A 21,696-nucleotide genomic window follows, 5' to 3' on the forward strand; every position below is an offset into this window, starting at 1 on the left:
CGTGGGGGGGAGATAGGGAAGAAAACATTTTGCATACAGTAACTTACAGTGTTATAACATTTGACCATAGAAATTACAAGCAGGAAACCATCCAGACCCACGGCACACCTCCTGCGCATGAGTGAGTGAGAGTGAGTGAGTGAGTGAGTGAAAGTGTGAGAGTGAGAGTGAGTGAGTGAGTGAGTGACCACAACTTGCGGCGCATAGCCCACGGCAGCAGTCCTAAAAAAAATTGATGGGTCAAATACACAAATGAATGCTTGGTGAGAACTGCAACTAAAACAAAAGAAAATGCATACCAAAGCCAAAATTCCTTAGTTTTCTTATATGTAGGCACATTCAAGATCTGACAGAAATGTATCGATATGTAATTTTTGCGTAATCAGTTTTGTCCGTATCAATTTCTAATTGATTCAAATGCAAGTGCTGAATGAAACATTTGATGAATTAAACAAAAATACCGGGACAATGGATATATAAGATTATGCCCATCTGTACAAAACCAATAAGAATGATTTGCTTCACTGTGCAGAACCATTAGATAACCAATAGCAGAGCTCAGCTGTGCCGCTAGTCCCTTAAGCAAGGAAAAACTACTACAAATGCTGGACTGAAGCACTGTAGATTATTATTATTAATAATAATAATAATAATAATAATAATAATAATACTTTGTGTACACATACAGCATTTCTCAGTAGGCTGAACAATAGGCCTCAGAGCACACAGTACTTGGGCCTGGTACAGGGCATGCGTGCCTCCATTTATGTCAACATCTTCTACGCTTTACGAGTGGAATTTATTCCTTGTTCTCATCACGACTGCTTTTTATGATCTTTTTTTATTCCTAGTATGGCAGACATGGCCGTCTGGTGTTCACGACTTGCGTGCAAATTTAAAAATCAATAAGGCCCACTTTTATCATTAACTCAGGGAGCTGAAATACAGGTTAAGCAAAGACCGCGATTCTTTCTCACGTCGGCACGTTGGGTAATACGAGAGTATCCACGGCAAATTTGGATGAAGGGGTGGTTTAATGGGGAACATCACGCTCAGGCGAATGTGTAGCCGGCTAGCCCGTAGCCAGGTCTTCAATGAGTGACTTAATGAGGACAGAGATCACCGATTGCATTTCTGCCTCTCCCTGAGCTGCCTGTGAGTTTGACACCGACTGTTTCCTGCTTTGAGTGGGTGCGGAATGTTCTCTTGATTGTTCCGCGCGCGAGCAACTGATGTTATTCAGCGACTGCGGTTCTGTCCGTCAGTCGCTTGACGCCGCCACCCGCCCCTTTCAGAGTAATTAGCCTCGGTCAGAGCGACCGCTTCTCTGAGACGAACGGCGCGAGCCGACGGACCGGCCGCCTCGGCCCGACGCTGACGCCGAACTCGTTTCCGGAAGCTTCCCCGGCGCGTTGATGAAAGGCTCGTAAACGGCAGCGGCGTTGGGCTCTCTCTCTCTCTCCGGCGGGTTTCGGGCCCCGGGCTCCTCCGGGGGAATTAGAGGCGCGCGATGCTCACTGTATTACACCGAATCAATAGGCAGCCGCCGCGATTATTTTCACTTTCCCCACGACCGTCCTCGGAGCTGAAACCAAGAAGCCACCGCTCTGCTTTAACATTTGCATATAGATGACAGTAGAAGAGGCCCAGGGGGGGGACCAGAGAGACGGAGAGGAGGAAGGAAGGAGGGAGGGAGAGAGAAGGAGGACAGGAGGGAGGGAGGGAGAGAGAAGGAGGACAGGAGGGAGGGAGCGAGAGAGAAGGAGGAAGGAAGGAGGGAGGGAGAGAGAAGGAGGGCGGGAGGGAGGGAGGGAGAGGGGGGGGGGTTGAAAATAAAAACGCCATGTTGGCCATATTGAGGTCAGGTTTTCAGATGCACTTAAGTTGTTTGCCATGTTTGTTACAGCGCTGTTCAATCGCTTTTTTTTCCCCCTCTCGTGAAGCACCTTAGGCTTGGAGGGCCGTAGATGTTGTAAATGAATTCATGCTGAAGCTGTAAGTGGCTGTGGTGATGGATCTTGCTTCTGTAATTAATATGGTGTGAGCTGATGAATTTGGCAAGAGAAAGATGCCTTGCCCGGAATGTAGATCCTGCTTATGAAAACACTTCAGATTGAGCCAGGCAGTAAGTTTATGAACTTCAAAATTAACGTCAACTCAATAAAAAAAGACTGAAAATAGCAGGACGCATTTTTTCTCACTCATCACTACAGCGTTTACAGCAAGTGAAGATAATGCCTCAGAAATGTTTGTCATTCTTTATTATCAAATGCTCACAGAAAAAAAACAGCTAAAAGAGGAAATGAGAAATGGGCAGTAGTATGAGGAACAATATATCAGTAAAGCACATACTGAATTATTTATTTTAAGTTTTTTTTTTTTTTTTTTTTGGGAGGGGGGTATAATGAATTTAGCAGCAATGTGCATCACTGAATATCAAACCAGCTCCATTTAGAGCAGTGGTAACCAACCCTGTTCCTGGAGATCTACCTTCCTGTAGGTTTTCACTCCAACCCTAACAAAGCACGCCTCACCCAACAGCTAAACATCTGCATTGAGCTGCTAATTAGTAGAATCAGGTGTGCCAAATTGGGGTTTAAATAAACACTTAGAGAATGGCAGATCTCCAGGAACAGGGTTGGTTAGCACTGATTCAGAGAAAATAGCTGCTGCCCTAATTACCCCAATGACATGAGGATCAGGATTAGGATTATACCCATCAGCCTCAAAACAATGGGGGGTTACTGACAGAAAACTGAACGTTCCTGCATTACAACACTAACTGAGGTGAGTCTGTCAATTACATAATCCATATGTCATTTAGAGAAGAAGAAGAAAAACCTTTCAGCCAATCAAATGAGCTGCTCTGAGACCCAGGAGCGGAGGTCTTTCAGCCAATCAAATGAGCTGCTCTGAGACCCAGGAGCGGAGGTCTTTCAGCCAATCAAATGAGCTGCTCTGAGCCCCGGGGAGAGGAGGTCTTCCAGCCGCGTTCGTATCCCGGCCTGACGGCTGACGGAGAGGACAAAGCCCTGTTGCCGCGCCGCTAATCTCGTTAGCAGGAGTCCGCGGCGTGCGTCGGGCGCATCGATTCGGGTTTCCCGCCGGCCTGACGCGAACGACAGGAGCCGAAATGCTCCCCTGAGGCCTGACCCTGGGCCGCCGAGCGGAGAGATCAATGGGGCTCCGGATGGATTCCACCGGCTCCTCTACCAGCCCACCTGAAGCGGTTCTCTTAGCGTCGCTCGCGGTCACCTTGCTACATGAGAGCAACTGTGAGATACGCTTTAAAACAGGCCGCGTTGACTCTGAGCGGCTCGATACTGCAAGGACGTGGTTGCAGCCAAAGTTCAGGGTATGCCTTGTCTTGCATCCCCCCCCCCCCTCCAGCTCCCCCCACCCCTCCCCAAAAAGTAATGGATCATTTTGATTTATGTAATGTATGCATTTTCCATCAGGCAAATTGTCAGGACGACAAATAAATGCGGGAAACGTATCAGCACTTGGTTTATAGCGTTGGTCTTAGGTTTGTCTATAGTGCTATTTTGCGGCGCGCGTTCGTCTGAGCAGCTTCGGGTCAGAGTGGCGTAATTGGCTGTGTCCTGCGCGGCCGACTGGCCGAGGAGAGAGAGAGCGATGACATCGAATCCGGACCGACGTGCCTTCGAGTCGAGCGTCGCATCCTGATGACGACGCCTTCCCCGAGACTCGGACTGCGGAAACCTCTCCGGACGAGATTCGAACGTCGCGCCGCGAAGCTCGCCGTAGTGCGACTACGCGCGGGGGTTACAGGAAGTCAGTTTTACGCGGCCTCTGAGCGGCCCCATAAAGCAGCCGACGCCGAGCTCTGTGCATCGTACTCGGGCGCCGTCGCCCCTGTATAAACGGTATTTACGTTTAGCAGAACAGGCCGTTCCTTCGCTTTACGGGGGATGAATTTGGGTCCCCTGCCGAAGGGGGGGGGGGGTGCGTTCAAGGTCGCACGCCACGGTGCCAGCGGTCCCAGCAGCCCAGGTGCAGCGTTAGTCACGCCGTGCGTTTGGACGCCTTTCAACGCGTTTAGGCCGAGCTGGCAGGAACACAGAGCGGTATTTCTACTTAATGACGAACAATATTCATTACCGCCTCAAAATAAATAAATAAAAACCTTTCGATAAATTTTTCATGGCCTCTGCGCGTCTTTCCAGGGTTGTTTTTTTTTCTTCTTCTTTTTTTTTAAAGAAATTCACCACAGATAATTAACCTATCGTAATTAAGCTTTTTTTTAATTTATATGTATTTTTTTACTCTGCTTCACTGGAACATTGGCCCACTTTGCGACAGTTGTATTGACCCGGTAATTCAGTCATAATCAATTTATTTCTGCCTCGGTGCCCCTCCATAAACACAATGAAGCTCTGTTACTTTATTGACCAGAGGTAAATTAGGAGAATAAATCTAATTAGTTACGAAAACACTTGCAAAACCAATTCCTCTGTTTTGCGTTTAAAGGCGTGGCAGTGTTTTAAACCACTGTATAAGCCGATGACGTATAGGAAGTCGATGCGCGGCGCTACGGGGGCTAAATTAATTTAAAACGGTTTATTAAATCTAGTGACAATCACTTTGAAGCCGGCCGGACAGCTCGCAAACGGGCCGCTCGCTTCTGCTCGAGGTCCGGATTCCGCACCCTAACCCCCGACCCGATTAGGATGACATATACACAGGCGTTGGGGCCGTTTCCCTTCTGTAGCGACGGCTGGATGGGGGGCGTCCTTCCATCATTTACTGCTTGGCTCCCTGGTCCCTTTCCTTCACTAGGTCCTTCACCGTCTGCTCGTGACTGACTTCGACGACACTTCTGAAGAAGCGAGAAACTCACAGTCGCTTTACCGAGCCAGCCAATTAAGACCGGTCGGAGAACTGGTCCGGGCGTGTTCTCACAGATAATTTTGCTCTTGCCGTCAAATCGGTACCGGGTGCCACGGTTTGCCAAACGGGGAACCGCAGGGACTCGAAATCTCGAATGAATCTGCTCGGCAAGAGATCTGCTGAAGGGCTCTGCAAAAAGGTATTATCTAAAACCCATTAAAATCTTTCATAGAACGTGTCCATATTTCGAACAATTCATTCGTAATTTATTTAATTTGTTTCCTTAATTATTTTTTATGCTCCATGCTGTGCAACAGACTGCTCAAAGTCCAATCTGGAAAATGCAGACAAAGAAAAGTGTTCTCTCAAAAGTTAAAAATACTTTTTTTTCTCCAAGCTTTTATGTTCTAGCTTTCTTCTATATTTTTTGTTCAGAGCAGTTTCGAGAGTGGCCTTTTCATACTCAAACTGCAGGCCAGTGCAGATGCTAAATCTGTCGAGTTTAATTACTTAGCCTTCTCTTCATTGTCTTAATGCCACTGCAGGAACAGGATGTAGAAATACACATGTACCAGATATTAAAGGTGTAAAAGAGCTGTTTGTTGGAAGAAGGCCGTTTAAAATTATAAGTGTCTCACCTTTGCTCTAATCCACCACTGCTTTCTTCAGTGTCTGAGTTCTACTGCCAAGCCATATAATTTCCCTGGTCTTGCCAGTCCCTCCATGTTTAACAGATTGGTGAGTACAATCCAACCACTGCAGTCCTGTTAACTTCCATGACGCTAGTCATTCGTAGCTTTTAAGGTCACAGAGTTCAGGTGCCTTTAGAGGCCAAAATAATGAATGTCATTGTGGAGGTGGAGATTATGTATGCGCCGCCATAAATTGGAAACATAGGTTCAGGGAATCAAGAGTCAAGAGTAATTTCCCGTTCCATTAATTTATTCTAAAATGGGTGTGGGTAAACTGTAAGGCACTGGTGATTAGAGAGGCGTGCTCATTCAGAGTGGAGTTTTTCACAGACTTGGATTAAATAGAATATTCCGGTACTGTGAGAGAGACAGAGAGAGAGAGAGAGAGAGAGAAAAATATGAGAAAAATAAAACAATGTGTTATCTAAAAGGAAACACAGCGCACAGCTGAACTGCCAGCACAGCAGTATTACACAAAGGATTTCACACTGCTCTCCTGATAAATGGGTCAGCGTGGTGTGTGGATGTAATCAGAATAAAAATAAAAAAAATTAGAAAATAAAATAAAAATAAAAACATAATAAACATTTAAAAGAATAATGTGGGCCTTTATTGATCTAAGCAAATCAATAAACACAATTTACTAAGCTTGGGAGACAGTTAAGTGTGCTAAAAACAATATTACGCTCAAATAGCTCATTAATATTGGTACCACGGCTGCAATGCAAAGCCTATATTGGACATTGATAGGAATCAAACTCTCGTTTTTATTATTTTATTTTTTTATTTTTACTTTCAGCTGCAGTGATACAACAGGATGCCTGTTGATTATTTCTCCCCAGGGATAGGTTGTTCATGTTTAATTCATTTGTATTACATTTAGCCGGTAGAATAGCAGAATTGTGGCCTGGTGGTTTTGTGGTAAACGGGAAGCAGAATGCATTTGTTATTACCGTTTCAGTGAACCAGCGAGCTGAGAGAGGGGGAGGAGCCAGAGGGATATCTGTCATGTTGTTATGTGAGTGGGCGCAAACACCCGAACATAAAAACCAGCTGGAACGGGACCAACTAGATGCAGTCATTCGACAAAAGAGTACACAGCTGCAATGTCAGTGCGGTAGAAGACAATGCTATCTCATTTAAAAGCAATGCATACATTAGAAAAATACGTAAATTGCACGTCACGTGAATACACAATAGGACTGTGTGAGTCCCCAGCACACTTCCAGCTGTGCGGGACATCACAAACCCTTCCACTTTATTGTCTTGGGTAAGAATGTGATGTCATCACAGGACTCTGCTTAGCTGCACCCACGAGTGAGATGCATGCCTTCGGACAGGGAACTTGTGTCACGCCCCCATGTCCGTCCCTAGTCAGCAGCGTTTACAGGGGAACTCTGGGAGATGTAGTTAAGAAACAGACAGGTTGTACTGAACTGCAACTACATTTAAACCGCTTCATATCTGGATGTTGTACAAGCTGGAGGCAGTCTGATACGGTCAGGAAGGCAGTTATAAAGTACACGTGATGCCAGATTTGGTCTTTGCTCTCAATGGGAAATGTGCTTTATGTGACCATTTCTTTTTCAGCAGCCATTTATAATTACCCAGAGCCCCGCCCACCCATGCTTGGCTCCATCCACAGTAAACAGCAGTAACAGACTGTTAACAGTGTGGCGTAAACATACACTGGCTTTAGCCACTAAATGCTGCGCGTTCTGTCCATGCTCGTCGTTTGTCTTTGAAAGACTGTTAACGTTAAAACGTTACTGTCCGTGAAATTACCGTAATCCGGTTTTAATCGCGCCGCACGCGCAAACTTCCGCGTTGTTTTTACGCTAATTATTTTCCGACCGTAGAAGGGCCGTCGGCGCTCGCGCGGTTAATTCTTTCGCCGGATTTGCCGAGCCCGACGTGCGCAGTGACGAATCACATCGTCCAAGATTCGGATAATCTATAAATCCTATTTAAAAAAGTAATGAAAAGGGAGCCAAAGTAAATGGCTTTTCCCTGAGAGAGACATGCCACTGTCCGCGAGTGCCAAGATTAGTGTCACTCAATGCAAAAAATAAAATTAATCAGATCATTATTATTTATTTTTTTTTAACACAGGGCCCGGAACATGCAGAGCTTCAGATGACATAAACGGTTAAACATAACTCGCATGCATTAAATGGACATCGCTTAGACCGTCTAAACCATGTTTTATAATAAGATTATACAAATACCTCCTAGATCCCCACTTCCTTAACTGAGGAGATATATAATGCAACTTGACATCTGGCTTTATAGAATATGGAGAGCAATACAGGGAAGAGATTGGAAACCTGCTCGTTTTAATCCTAGCGTTAGCATTCTTAAAGGATCTTAGCAAATTCATCTCAGAAAGAGGAATAAATTAAATAATAATCCCCCCCCCCCGGCCCTTCCATCCCCAACCACTCCTCACTGCGGGAACTTTTCAAATCCTCCAGCGTAAAATCATTATCAGATTACCTCCGTATTCATAAACAAAGCAGGGATATCCCAGTGCCATTAACAGTGGGCCCGGGCCCTCCTCTTACTGCACGTCACAGCGCGGAACCATCCGGAATTCATCACGCGACGCGTCCAGGGCGGCGAACGGGCCGCGGCGAGAGCAAACCCGCGAACGCGCGGAGCCCCAAACGCGGCGGCTGGCCTTACCGCGGGGCGGGCCGAAGGGCCGGACGCGCTCTAACGCAACCACGCTATCGCGGCGGAAGTCGCTCGCACGTAGCCGCGAACTCGCTCACACGTAGCCGCGAACTCGCTCAAACGCCTTTGTGTCGTCGCTGGTGTGTAGTGTAGTGATGACGGAGTGTAGCACAGTGGGTAAGGAACTGGACTTGTAACCGAAAGGTCGTAGGTTCGATTCCCGGGTAGGACACTGCTGTTGTACCCTGGAGCAAGGTACTTAACCGAAATTGCTTCAGTATACATCCAGCTGTATAAATGGATACAATGTAAAATGCTATGTAAAAAAAGTTGTGTAAGTCGCTCTGGATAAGAGCGTCTGCTAAATGCCTGTAATGTAATGTAATGGTGACAGCACTGCTGTGGCATGGCACACACCTCTCTCTCCCTCTCTCAGACATTATAATCACGCGCATGCACGCGGCAAAGACAGAGTTTCTGTTTGTTTAGAGAGATAACCGCACAACACGCTGGTAGGCCTGTACTTGCATCCCTGAGCGTTAAGCCACGGAGCGTCTTTTAGTAACGTAAGGCGTAACACTCTGCCTCTCTCTCCAAACAAACGCAAAAACGTTCGGTGGCTTTCTTAAACACCGCCCATAATGGCCCGATAAGCCTTTCAGATTTCCTCAAACAAACCGTATATCTTATTTCTGCGAGCGTTGGGCAAAAAACGCCTGCTAATAATTACGCTTAAAAAAATGCGCACGAGCGAGTTTTCTTTTTCGACGCTTCGCCGTTATTTAATTCGCCGGCTCCGTAATTGCTCCACGGCAACGCATTAAAACTCCACTTTGAGAACGGCTTTGACTGTTAAAACAGATAAGTATAAATAACTCCCCCGAAAAGCAGCATAAATCACCATTATGCCCCCGCAGTCGTCGGAGCAGTAAGACAACAGACAGCGGAAACGGAGCCCGCTTTTTGGCGGGAATCGGAGCGTGGCGGTAAGATGAATGCGGGCCTCTCCGCCTGGCGGGGGCCTGGCGGTTTCCCCCGCCTTCTCCTCGCGGGGCGGGGTGGGGGGTGGGGGGGATACGGCTGTGACCCAAACGCGCGCAACGATGACATTTCAGCGGTGGCTGAAAACCAGCCGGGGGCGAGGTGGGGGGACAGGGGGGGTTGGTATTGAAGTACATTTTGAGAAAAAGTAGAACAGGTTCAAACAGGAAGTTGCAACCGGCAGGCCACACTTTTTTCCTCCCCCGCTCCCCTCTTTCGCCACATCTCAAAAAAAAAAAAGAAAAGAAAAGAAAAGAAAAAAGAAGAAGAAGAAGAAAGTTGGGGCGCGGTTACATGTCTTATTAGAGCAAATATTTCCTGTGAGCTGCGGGAGGAGTTCAGCCGATCCGAAATATATCCTCCAGTCCAGCTCCCCGGGGAGGCTCCCGTTCCCCCAGAAGGGCTCAGAGCAAGGGAAAAAGTAATGACTAGCACTGTACCAAGCAGAGGCCTAATAATAAAATCTGCTTCTTTTGGGAATTGGGCTGCGGATGTCAGATTCTGCTCTCCTGAGTGGCAATACCGCAGAGATTCCCCCTCCCCAATGCCCCCCCCCCCCCCCCCCGGCCCTCTGACTGGAAAAGGATAAATTGATGATACTGTGCGGCAGACAAACGAAATTAATCTTCGCGCCGCTCGACAGAAATCAAGATTAGGCGGTCTTAACTACGGCCGGTTCAACAATGGTCTTCGGATTATGGAGAAAGGGGGTTAGTGAAATAAAATATAAAAAATAAAAAAAAGCTATATAAATAAAGAATGGCCACAATGGAAGCGGTGGCAGTTACCTTGAGGTGTGAGGAACGGGAAGAAAAATATCAGTTTTTGTGGCTTGTGAATTTGTATATTAAGGCAGTGCGGTGCTGAGTATTGATTTAACGGAGAGGACCGCCCGCGCTGTTTGGGAGGCTGCCGCTGATTTCTGGCCTTTTCAGATGAACGCCATTCGCTCTGTAAAACGCTCCGCTTCTCGGTTACCGTGACACCACGCTCCTGGAAGCACAGTGATCTCTCTCTCACACACACACTCTCTCTCACACACACACACGCCCAAACACACCCACCCACACACACACACACACACACTCTCACACACACACTCACACACACACTCTCTCTCACACACACACACACGCCCAAACACACCCACACACACACACACACACTCTCACACACACACACACACACACTCTCTCACACACACACACACACACACACACACTCTCACAAACACACCCACACACACACACAAACTCTCACACACACACGCACGCCCAAACACACCCACACACACACACACACTCTCACACACACACACACACACACACACACACTCTCACACACACACACACACACACACACACACACACACACACTCTCTCACAAACACACCCACACACACACACACTCTCTCTCACACACACACACGCCCAAACACACCCACACACACACACACACTCTCACACACACACACTCACACACACACTCTCTCTCACACACACACGCGCCCAAACACGCACATGCACACACACACACTCGCAAGCACGCACGCAGGCATGCACACACACACTCTCACACACACTCACACACACGCTCTCTCTCTCACACACACACACACGCCCAAACACACCCACACACACACACACACACGCACACACAGAGGCAGACCTTAAAGGAAAAGGACAGACCTGTGTACCCCGGTGGGCAGGTGCACCTGACCCCTCCTCGCGTGCTGACGCACGTCCCGCCGTGCAGACAGGAAGAGGCCTCGCATTCGTCCACATCCAGGTCGCACAGAGCACCAAAGTGCCCCAGGGGGCAAATGCATCGAAACCTAGAGGCAAAAAAAAAATTAAATAATTAAAAAAACGATTCATGTGGGAGTGCTTGAGTCTGCTGAGGAGGCCGCATGCAGCTTATTGTACTTCGTCTTTCATTTGGACAAGCTAACCGCATCGTTATTTATGAATGAAGGGAAAGTGAAACACGCGAGCTGATTGGTCAATGCTGTGATTGATATTCAGATTGCTGTGATTAAGTCCCCATTACTAAATGCAGCGCGTACGGTATTCCAGCACCTTGGGACGTGACATCATTTTAGAGTCACGGTGACAAGACCATTCTTCACATTCGGCATCTCAAGATAACAGAAATAAACAACTGGCGAGACAGAGAAAAGGAAACAGCTTTTCAAAACAGACCAGATTCTCCTATTATTTTATTTTTTTTATGAGAAAATGAAACCAAGTCTGTAGAAGCGTGCCGCTTTACCCCATCCGTTATTTATTCACCAACACAGAATATAAGAACCCTACACGAACCGAGTGTGTGTTCGGAGTCCGCAGTGCGTCTGAAATACTGAAGGGGAGTTTCTTAGCATCACGTAATGACATCATCAATTCAGGAAATTATCGAGCTATTTTCATCCTGCGTCTTTTAACTTCAAATGATCTCCTGCTGATCTTCATGCTCTCCTTTGAAGAAATATCTAGATTTGACTCCCGGAAGAATAGAGAAGATCTTGGTTTTAAAGCATCCTAAAAGACCTCTTTACTTTCATGTTCAAAACGTCTTGTATTTTACCCCCTGAGCCAGCCTCTTCAACAGCAGGAAACCATTTTGATTTTTTCGTTCGATGCAACTATTTAGAGCAACAAGTTCATGTTCTGTGCTTGGAAAATAATTGTATTCAAGTGTGCATGCCCGCTTTTGGGCTTATTTTGATGTCTCCTGCTACTTGTCATTTTAAACTACTTACGGGGATGAAAATACATAGTTTACAGAATAACCAGGAACATGTACTACGTCGGAAGCTGAAGAAGAAGCCTGTTCTTTTTCATTTCTTGTGGAAACAATAAATGACAGCTGATATAATAGCAGTGGATTTCACCCTCCCCCCCCCCCCCCCCCCGCACGAACCTGAGATTAGCGGAGGTGGCTTACGGTAGGATCAGACTCTCCGTGACCAGGGGTCACACACTCTGCCCTGCGTGTGTGTGAGAATACTTTCTGTCCTCTGTTTGTGCCGTTTAATTAGGCACAGTGGGCTAAGACGTTACTTAAATTGAAGTGTGGATGGAAAGAATACCATGTATAATAATAATAATAATAATAATAATAATAATAATAATAATAATAATAATAATAACAATTATTATTATTATTATTATTATTATTATTATTATTATTATTATTATTAGTAGTAGTATTTAGTTTTAAAAAATAATAACAAAAACATTAACATTATTATTATTATTAGTAGTAGTAGTATTTCGTTTTTTAAAGAAGAATAATAACTAAAACATTATTATTATTATAATTATTATAATTAATAATAATAAATAAATAAACTAGGACAGGCCTCATGGAAACACAGGGGACAGGTCCACTGTCCAAACTCCGCAGAGACCTTTCAGACAGGGGGGCCAGCGACACACTTCAGGGACAGGAGCGTTCAGAAAGGAGGTCAGGCAGGCATGTAAAGCGGAGACAGAGTATTTAGGGCTGAAGGAGGCCTGGGACCCCCCCCCCCCTCTTCCCAACCCCCCCACCAATCCCCCGCCCCCTCGTCAGGGAAAAGGGCTGAAAAGGCCCCCGGGCCCCCATTAGGCTGGGCAGAATGGAGCCGGACTGGAGAGAGCCCAATATAACCACATGATGTACCCCCTCCCCCTGAATTTCTCAGTGTCTTCAGTGTCTTTACATAGTGTATGTATGTCAGAGAGAAAGAGAGGAAGAACTGTTCTCTCATATAATCAGGCATCAAACATCACAATAATAATAATAATAATAATAATAATAATAATAATAATGATGGCGATGATACTGGTGACGCTGATGATGATGATGGTGAGCATGATGATGGTGAAGATGATGATACTAATGATGATGATGGTGATGATGATAATTATACTGATAGTGATGATGATGCTGATGATGGTGTATGCAGATCGGGGTGCAGGTGCTGACCTGTTGGCGAGGTCCTGGCAGATCCCGCGGTTTCGGCAGGGGCTGGAGGCGCACTCGTCCACGTCGTCCTCGCAGTTGGGGCCGGCGAATCCCGCCTGGCACTCGCAGCTGCAAGCCATCGACGCGCACGCTCGCTTAGCGCTCGTCCCCGTACCCAGCGTGCGCCGGCAGCCCGCCCGCCCGCCCGCCAACCCGCGTGCGCTACCCCCCGCGAAGCATAGGGGGCCTCGGTGACTCCCCGTTCTCCCGCCGCTAGCGCCCGCGCTCGGCTTGGTCGGTAGCGCGGACGCCTCCCTGCCGGCTGCGTTTGAGTGACGCGTATCGAGCACCGCCAAAAGCAGAGAGAGGTATTTTATCTAATTTCCCCCCCTACCTGTGGAAGGGGGGGGGGGGGGAGACTCCCAGGTGCCCCATTGCAGACCCACGCTCCGTGTGGGCGTCTGACGAAGACGTGCCCTCAGCTGTCCCAATAACACAGCCCACTTAACGGCTCCGAAGCGCCCCTTTAAATCCCGCGCCCCGTCAGCGCTGAGTGACGTGCCCTGGCAGAGAGAGGCGGGGAGGGCTGCCGCTGGCTGCCGTTAACGCACCCGTCTCTCTGACGGGCGTGTCTCTTACACCTCGGGGGGGGGGGGGGGGGGGGGAGCTTTCCGGCCGCACGGCGCACAGATTCGAGTACAGCCTGCGCGCGGTTCGGCACGGCGAGCGTGTTCTGAGAGCGGCGGCCATTTTAAATGCCGTGGCAAAGGTGAGGGCCAAAGGGACGTTGTTATAACATGCTGTATTGTTATATCATGCTGTATTGTTATAACATGCTGTATTGTTATATCATGCTGTATTGTTATAACATGCTGTATTGTTATATCATGCTGTATTGTTATAACATGCTGTATTGTTATAACATGCTGTATTGTTATAGCATGCTGTATTGTTATAACATGCTGTATTGTTATAACATGCTGTATTGTTATAACATGCTGTATTGTTATAACATGCTGTATTGTTATAACATGCTGTATTGTTATAACATGCTGTATTGTCATGGCCCTTCCTTCAGACCTCAAGTCATGTACAGTTTAGGTCTGGTCGCCAAAAGGGAAAGGACATTGAATAAACGAAATAATATTCTTTTGTTTTTGCGTTTACTGAGTTTCCCTTTGTCTCATATTACATTTTGTTTAAAGATATGAAACCGTTCAGCGTGACAAATATGCACTAATAGCGGAAATAAGGAAAGGGGGCAAATGCTGTTTCATGACACTGTATATGCAAAAAAAAAACACGGTCAAGAGAGCGTACACAATCCAGAAACAGAAACAGTCTCAGGAAACTCTTTTTCAAACAAGGGGCTTGGTGCACATTACATTTTTACAGTCCATTAGGAACACTTTATTCAATTCGATTTTTAAGAAGGACAAAATATAAATGCATGAGGGCCGCGGGCAATGAAAAAGGGTTTTAATACGACGAGAGAAGGTGCGTGTCATCAAAAAATACGCGGCATCCTAAAGGGTTTTGGGCCTGCCGACGCTTGCAGTGGCCATGAGCTAAGCAAAAAACACCTGACACGCACACATTCTGAAATAACAGCGGACGTTTCTGCTGCAGAATGGGCCCCCAGCTCACTGTCCTCAACAGCACCCCCTCTTTCCCAGGGAGGGGACACGCCCTTTACATCACAAGGAAGCTAAGCTGTTCTCTGGTTTGCACTTTTGCAAGTCATAACATTTGCAACGCTTGCCAAAAGGGGAAAAAAACGTTTGTTTGTGTGTGTATACAGTATAATGCAAGCGTGTGTGTGTGTGTGTGTGTGTGTGTTCATGATGTGCTATTGACCACCTCACCGTCACAATATACAGTATGTATTGTTTTTTTTTTTTTCGGGGGGGGGGGGGGGAGATGTAAGCAGAGATGTAACATGAATATAACATTTGAGCCGGCAGCATTGTTCTCACACCATGCTTGTTGAATCATTTTATAATTTCATCACAGTATTTCTGTTTGTCTGTACTGCACACGTTCATCTGTACTGCATGTCTGTGTACTGCACATATTTGTCCGTGTACTGCATTTCTGTCTGTACTGCATTCTGTCTGTACTGCATGTGTTTGTCTGTACTGCATTTTGTCTGTACTGCACAGCCTTATTTACAGTGAAAGGCTTTTCAGTTGACAGTCAGCTCTGCCTTGCACACATAATGAATACTAGGCCTGTAGTCTAAGGTTTCATTAGAAAATGCCTTTTCAGATTTAACAAAGGTCAGCCATGCAAGCCTCACCTTTTATGCTTAAATGCAGCTTGAATGGCCATCGTGCTGTTAGCCACTGGCCAAATGAGGGCTTTGTGTGAACAAAGTGCCTTTCTTGAATTTCACACTGAATTTCCACCGAAGCAAAATGGATTCAGGTGTTAAATTCGCACACGGTCGGTGACTCCAGCAGAATTCGTCCTCACACTCGAGCGATCGTTCGTGTTTCAGAAACACAGAATCACGCACAGTGGCCACATAACAAGTTACTTGGGTTTAAACACAGCTCCACTTCACTCAGTTAATTACAGGATAACGGGGTAGCCCTTTCATTTTGCAGCGCCAGGGGCCTTAACATGGTGTGTGTGTGTGTGTGTGTGTGTGTGTGTGTGTGTGTGTGTGTGTGTGCGTGCGTGCGTGCGTACATGCTTGTGAGAGAGCGATAGAGTGTGCGTGTGTCAGCGTGTTTGTGAGTGCATGTGCATTTGCGTGTTTTTTCTGTGAAATAAAAGGGATTCAAGTAACCCTTTGGCCATGACATTCAGTCGATAACATTTAATTTATTTTTTACTTATATATGAATCTACACTATTCTTCTTAAAGGATAAAATGTTGAAACTTAGATGCAGAATATGAACCTTACTTAGAGGTAAAGAAAAAAAAACGCTCTGCAGAAGAAAACTAAAGCTGTGTGTTCGGTACTGTTGCGTCAGCTCTGTACAGTGACAGCACCTCAGACCAGCTGGGGGTTGTTAGAGCTGTAGCAGCTGCTTTTTTCCAGTGCTTCACTTGTTCCTCTTTTTACTCTTCAAAGCCAACTATGCATTACTGGCCTTTGATTAAAAAAATGTATATATAGCTGAAGGTTTCAATATGACGGACTCACCCATTGGTGTGTGGTACCCTTACATCATTCCAAATGAACCAGTCTTAAGTAAAGCCTTAAGTGTGTACTACGATTCAGTGGACCCAGGTTGTCGTGTGTCATCTGGGCAGGGCGGGGCGTGGCTACTTCCTGTCTCTTACCGGTAGCTGTTGACCCCGTCCTGGCAGGAGCCGCGGTTTCGGCAGGGGGCGGAGCCGCACTCGTCCACGTCGATCTCGCAGCGGGCCCCCCGGAACCCTGGGAGACGGGCGAGACGGGCGAGACGGGTCAGCGAGCCCCGCCGCGTTCCGGAGCGCGCCGGGGACCGGCTCATCTCCCCGAGCCCCCCGCGCGTCTATGAGACTAATAATACCCCAATCCTACAGACGGATTGATCGGGGGGCTGGCGGTATGCGGGGGGAGGGGCAGGGGGGCTTGGAGGTGGGGGTGGGGGTGGGGGTGGGGCGAGGGAGAGGGGTGGGGGTTGGAAGCAGTGGTGGGGGTAGGGGGAGTGGGGTAGAGGGGTGGGGGTAGGGGGGGCCGGGGGGAGGGGAGAGGGGTGGGGGTAAGGGGGGGCAGGGGAGAGGGGTGGGTGTAGGGGGGGCGGGGGAGAGGGGTGGGTGTAGGGGGGGCAGGGGAGAGGGGTGGGTGTAGGGGGGGCGGTGGAGAGGGGTGGGTGTAGGGGGGGGCGGGGGATCTTGTTAAATCAGGGACGAGCTGGAGGGCTCCCTGGCCCGGCGTTCGTTAGGAGGGGCGCGCTGGGGCAGCCAAGCCTGTCGGGGGCGCTGATGGAAGCCGCCTCCCAGCGCTCTCTCATCACGAGCCCCGCTCCTCCGGACCGGCCGCTGCGTCTCGGGGAATTCGCTCTCATTACACAAACCTCTCTTCTTCCTTTCTGCTTTTTTTAGAAAAGGTTTTACACTGCTGCATAATACATCAAAGAACAGCAAAACAAACCTTAAGCCTTAAGATATTTGTCTGTAATAAATGTTGCAAGCATTGAGGACACACTCTCTCTCTCTCTCTCTCTGTGTCTCTGAAATTCAAATGAGCTTTATTGGCATGACGTATATATACATACATACATATATATATATATATATATATATATATATATATATACATACATATTGCCAAAGTGTAGGTACAACAAACAATAAACATATGAACAGAATGTCAGTCTCTCTCTCTCTCTCTCTCTCTTTCTCTCCCTTCCAGAACAAAGAAAACAGCCATTCTAATGTACACACACACACACACACTTGTACCCATACACACACACACCATGACGCGTTACATCAATTCCAGAGCTGGCCAACAGCAATACAGTCTACTGCCCTCTGCTTGAAATGATACTGATTCCTTAATAACTGCATCCAAACTTCTAAAAGCAACTGGTTTTAACAGCATTTTCAGAGAGGGGAAAAACGATGCTAACTTTCTGCACTTAAATCATTCTGTATACTTCTCCACATTGCTTTCATCACTCCGTACAAACAACACGCCGCTCACTATAAATACAATAAACAAAAACAAAAGAAAGATGATGAAACTGACGGCAAGTGTAATACACGAGAACAACAAGATGAAAAAGACGCCAGGAGCTTAGAATGGCGCTCAATGATAACTAGCAGCCATTTCATGAATATAACTGCATTTCTACCTTGTTTCATTCGGCAGTGAGTAAAAGAGTAAAACCTGTAAAACATGAATAAAAAGGTTCCCTTAGACTCTCCGTCTGTGTTTTCTCGGCTCAGTTCTAATGCTAATATTTCAGTCCAGCTGCAAAGCCTTTCGCTAAATCAATTACCCGCACGTGCAACAAGATGCAAATTGCTAATCGATAGCGAAAGGCGGCCAATCTGATTCAGCACGGGGCGGCGTCTTTAACAAGGTTCTTACATTTTATCGAACCACTTACTGGATTTACCGCCCGTGTGAATTTTGCATCTTTCACCTGGCTGACTTCATTCGCCAGAAAATTCCCCAGAAACCCCTCTCCCCCCCCCCCTTCCCCCGTCCCCCGTCCCCCTCCCAAACCCTGTAATAGTTTAATCGCCAGTAAACGATTGGATACGTGAGGTCAGAATAACCTACATCGCTCGAGCAAAGCGCGCAGAGCAGGTTTAGGATGTGGGTTTAGAAGTAACTGTAACTGGCCCGAAGGACACACACCGTTTAAAACACTTTTAAAAGGCACAATAGGACTTACGGGCGAGTATTGACCCTCACAACGTAAAGAGCTTCAGCTCAATTGTTAATTTTGCTGACTGAAATTATGTCAGTTCTAGTCCAATTACAGGTTTCTCTGCTTTCAGGCTGGTAAATAGAGGCCAGAGTCTCTTTCTGTGGCTCTGGTGCACAGATCTTACTCGAACGCGAATGAGGTCCAATTCTGCACAATGCCGAATACCTCTCTCAGGGTCTTAAGTATAGGACCGCGTAATGAAGAATGATCCAGGCAAAGACGGACCAATGAGGGTGTCCTTGGGGAGGAAAGTACAGTGTCACTGAAAGGCAGTAACGAGAGAAAAAGATAGAGCCCTGGAAAGAGATAGAATAACAGGGTATTTTGTGTCTGTCATTTTTGATGTAAATTCAAAAGCGCATTCAATGATATCCAAAATGATTTTAAAAATAAAGAGCATCTTTGAGAACACTGTAATCGCAGCGTAGGGTCTGGGCGCAATTTTGGAAATTTAAGAACAGGAAAACCGCACGTCACCGCCTCACATAGCAAACGTATATACTCCGCTATTAGCATTAGCTCACAGTCTGCCTTTCCTTTAGCTGTGGTCTGCGCGTGCAGATCTCCCCTGCACTAATATCTCACCAGATGCATGTGTATTTAGAATGGCAAGGTGCACTGGGATTAGCTGGGCGAGGCTAACTCCAGTAGCCCTCTGATTCACATGCAAAATCCTGGCTCATATTTACCTCCATCATACAGTAGCATCCTTTGTTCTCTCCTGCACCATGTGTACTGGTGAACACACACGATTATACACACATGCATGCACGCATGCACACACACAAGCACACACACACACGCACGCACACACCCACACACACACATTCACATACACTCGCATGCACGCACACACAACACACCAGTCCCTTTCCATATTCTCCCCTATTAACTCCATCAGGATTTCAGTTGAGATCGTATAATAAATTTTATTTTATTAAACCTCGTCATCTTATTATTACTTAGATGAATATTTGAGCCTATCACCTCAAAGAACTTATGCATGTTGTGACATGCATAAGTTCTTTATTATTATTATTTTAATATTTAATGTAAAAATTCATAATCATGACTTAATTATTCGTTTTTATGAGACTGATTAATTATGAAACTAATTAAACTTTTGTTCCATTTGTTCACCGCATGAGGTAATATATATATTTATATTCCCAGTTTTCCTTGGTGTCTGCATGTGAGGATTGTTAAGTCGAACACATTTTAGTTATCTATCCACAGTATTGTATAATTAGTAGAGGTATTACCCCCCACAGTTGCCTTGGAAAAAACTGAATAAGAAACAGGGGAAAAAAAACAATCCTCTTCCTTTTTACAGCAACAGAACCTCTTGCTTACTCCAGACCAGGGGTCTCAAACTCCAGTCCTGGGGGGCTGCAGTCCAGTTTTTGTGACCTTTCAAGCAGCACCCGATTTTGGCCTTGGAAACAAGGTGTGTATAGATTCTTTAGCCAATCACTGACTTGAATCAAGCACTGAAGTTCAGGAACACTCCAAAAACCAGGAGACCCAGCGGTCCTCCAGGACTTGAGTTTGAGGTCCCTGCGAGGTCTCCATTTTGTCTCCGTGCGGTGCAAAGCACCCCTGTTTAGATCTCAGTTTCCTTACTGTGCCCTCACACTGTCACTGCAGATAACCACAGCAATAAAACCCAATTCCCATTCACTTTATCCCCTTACCAACTCTGCGGAAGGTCAACCTTCCGGCTTCACAGTGCATCGCACTGTATCAATTACTAGCACAGCAGTGGGTGAAATGATTTAATGCCAAACCATTAAACTGCACCACAACAAGAAGGGTGAAAAGGTTATCAAAGGGATTTCTAAATTTAATTTCAGTGAGAAACAGCTACCAAAGGAAGAACTATAAAGTGTACTTCTGTGTGAAAGCAAATCATTTTTCAGAATCAGTGGATATTGGGTGTCCACCCTTGAAGACTGGACACTTAAGATCAGAAGTTCATCATGAGAAATCACAGCCCTCAGAGCAGTTTTTGGACACCTAAGAAAGCTATACAAACAAGAGACAAGGACCGTGTCCGAAACAAGGACCGTGCTACTTGCCTATTACTGAGTATACAAGTTGAGTATGCTAGATGAGAAAGTTGTTGAGTAGGCAACATTTTCTCTAAATGCAGTGCATTTAAAATCCCCAGATGATATACTTATTTCCAGGGTTTTTCTGAGTGTATTTGGGAGCACACAAAATACACTCAGTAAACCATAATTTTTTGGAGGTCACACAAATCAGAGAGGAAGAGGCAGGGCCATCTTTGGATCCCATAGATCAGAGAGGAAAAGGCGGGGCCATTTTTGGGTCCCATAGATCATAGAGGAAGAGGCGGAGCCATCTTTGGGTCCCATAGATCATAGAGGAAGAGGCGGAGCCATCTTTGGGTCCCATAGATCAGAGAGGAAGAGGCGGGGCCATCTTTGGGTTCCATAGATCAGAGAGGAAGAGGCGGGGCCATCTTTGGGTTCCATAGATCAGAGAGGAAGAGGCGGGGCCATCTTTGGGTTCCATAGATCAGAGAGGAAGAGGCAGGGCCTTCCATAGTACCATTGGAAAATAGTATGGAGGATATTTTTCGCATACTGTCTATTGTGAACTAAAAAAATATGCACTAAACAGTTGGTAGTATGTTTAGGAAACAGTACATATTTTGAGCACACAGTAGTTAGGAGGCTGTTTTGGACACGGCCTAGTTATATGTCATGTTTAGGAAAACAGGTTTAAATTAAGCAGTTTTCTCACCTGCAATGCAGCCATCCCTCAGCAAGAGGTTTCCAGAGCCACCTTGTTAGTAAAATATCACACTGCCCTTCCCAAGTAATCACATTAATTACCACCGCTTAAGCACAGGCGATGATTGACAGCAAGGCTTTCAAACTGTCACCCGGTGTTTTCTGCACATAGAACCGCAAACACGCAGTTGACATTTGTATAGCGCGGGAAAAGTATTTTTCCCTTCTAAGCAAAGGCAAGTAGGTCTACACATAAAAGATGCAATTATGCTACCTACACAAACGTTGAAAAATGTAAGGCTAAAAACGAACAGCCAAGTGAACTCAAATGAAATAAATATGCAAGA

At 46.4% G+C, this 21,696-nt stretch overlaps 1 protein-coding gene across 1 annotated transcript in view; it reads right to left on the reverse strand.

Moving 5' to 3' along the window:
* The window catches only part of eys (eyes shut homolog), a 184,547-nt gene extending 171,199 nt beyond the window's left edge, over nucleotides 1–13,348 (reverse strand). The window contains exons 1-2 of the mRNA XM_035400963.1: nucleotides 13,230–13,348; nucleotides 10,949–11,094 (exon numbers count right to left, since the gene is read on the reverse strand). Of these exons, the coding sequence (XP_035256854.1) occupies nucleotides 10,949–11,094; nucleotides 13,230–13,348 (265 nt within the window). The remainder of the gene's footprint in view (nucleotides 1–10,948; nucleotides 11,095–13,229) is intronic.
* Nucleotides 13,349–21,696: the final 8,348 nt, after the last annotated feature.

Source organism: Anguilla anguilla, chromosome 18 (genome assembly GCF_013347855.1).
Source record: "Anguilla anguilla isolate fAngAng1 chromosome 18, fAngAng1.pri, whole genome shotgun sequence".
NCBI lineage: Eukaryota > Metazoa > Chordata > Actinopteri > Anguilliformes > Anguillidae > Anguilla > Anguilla anguilla.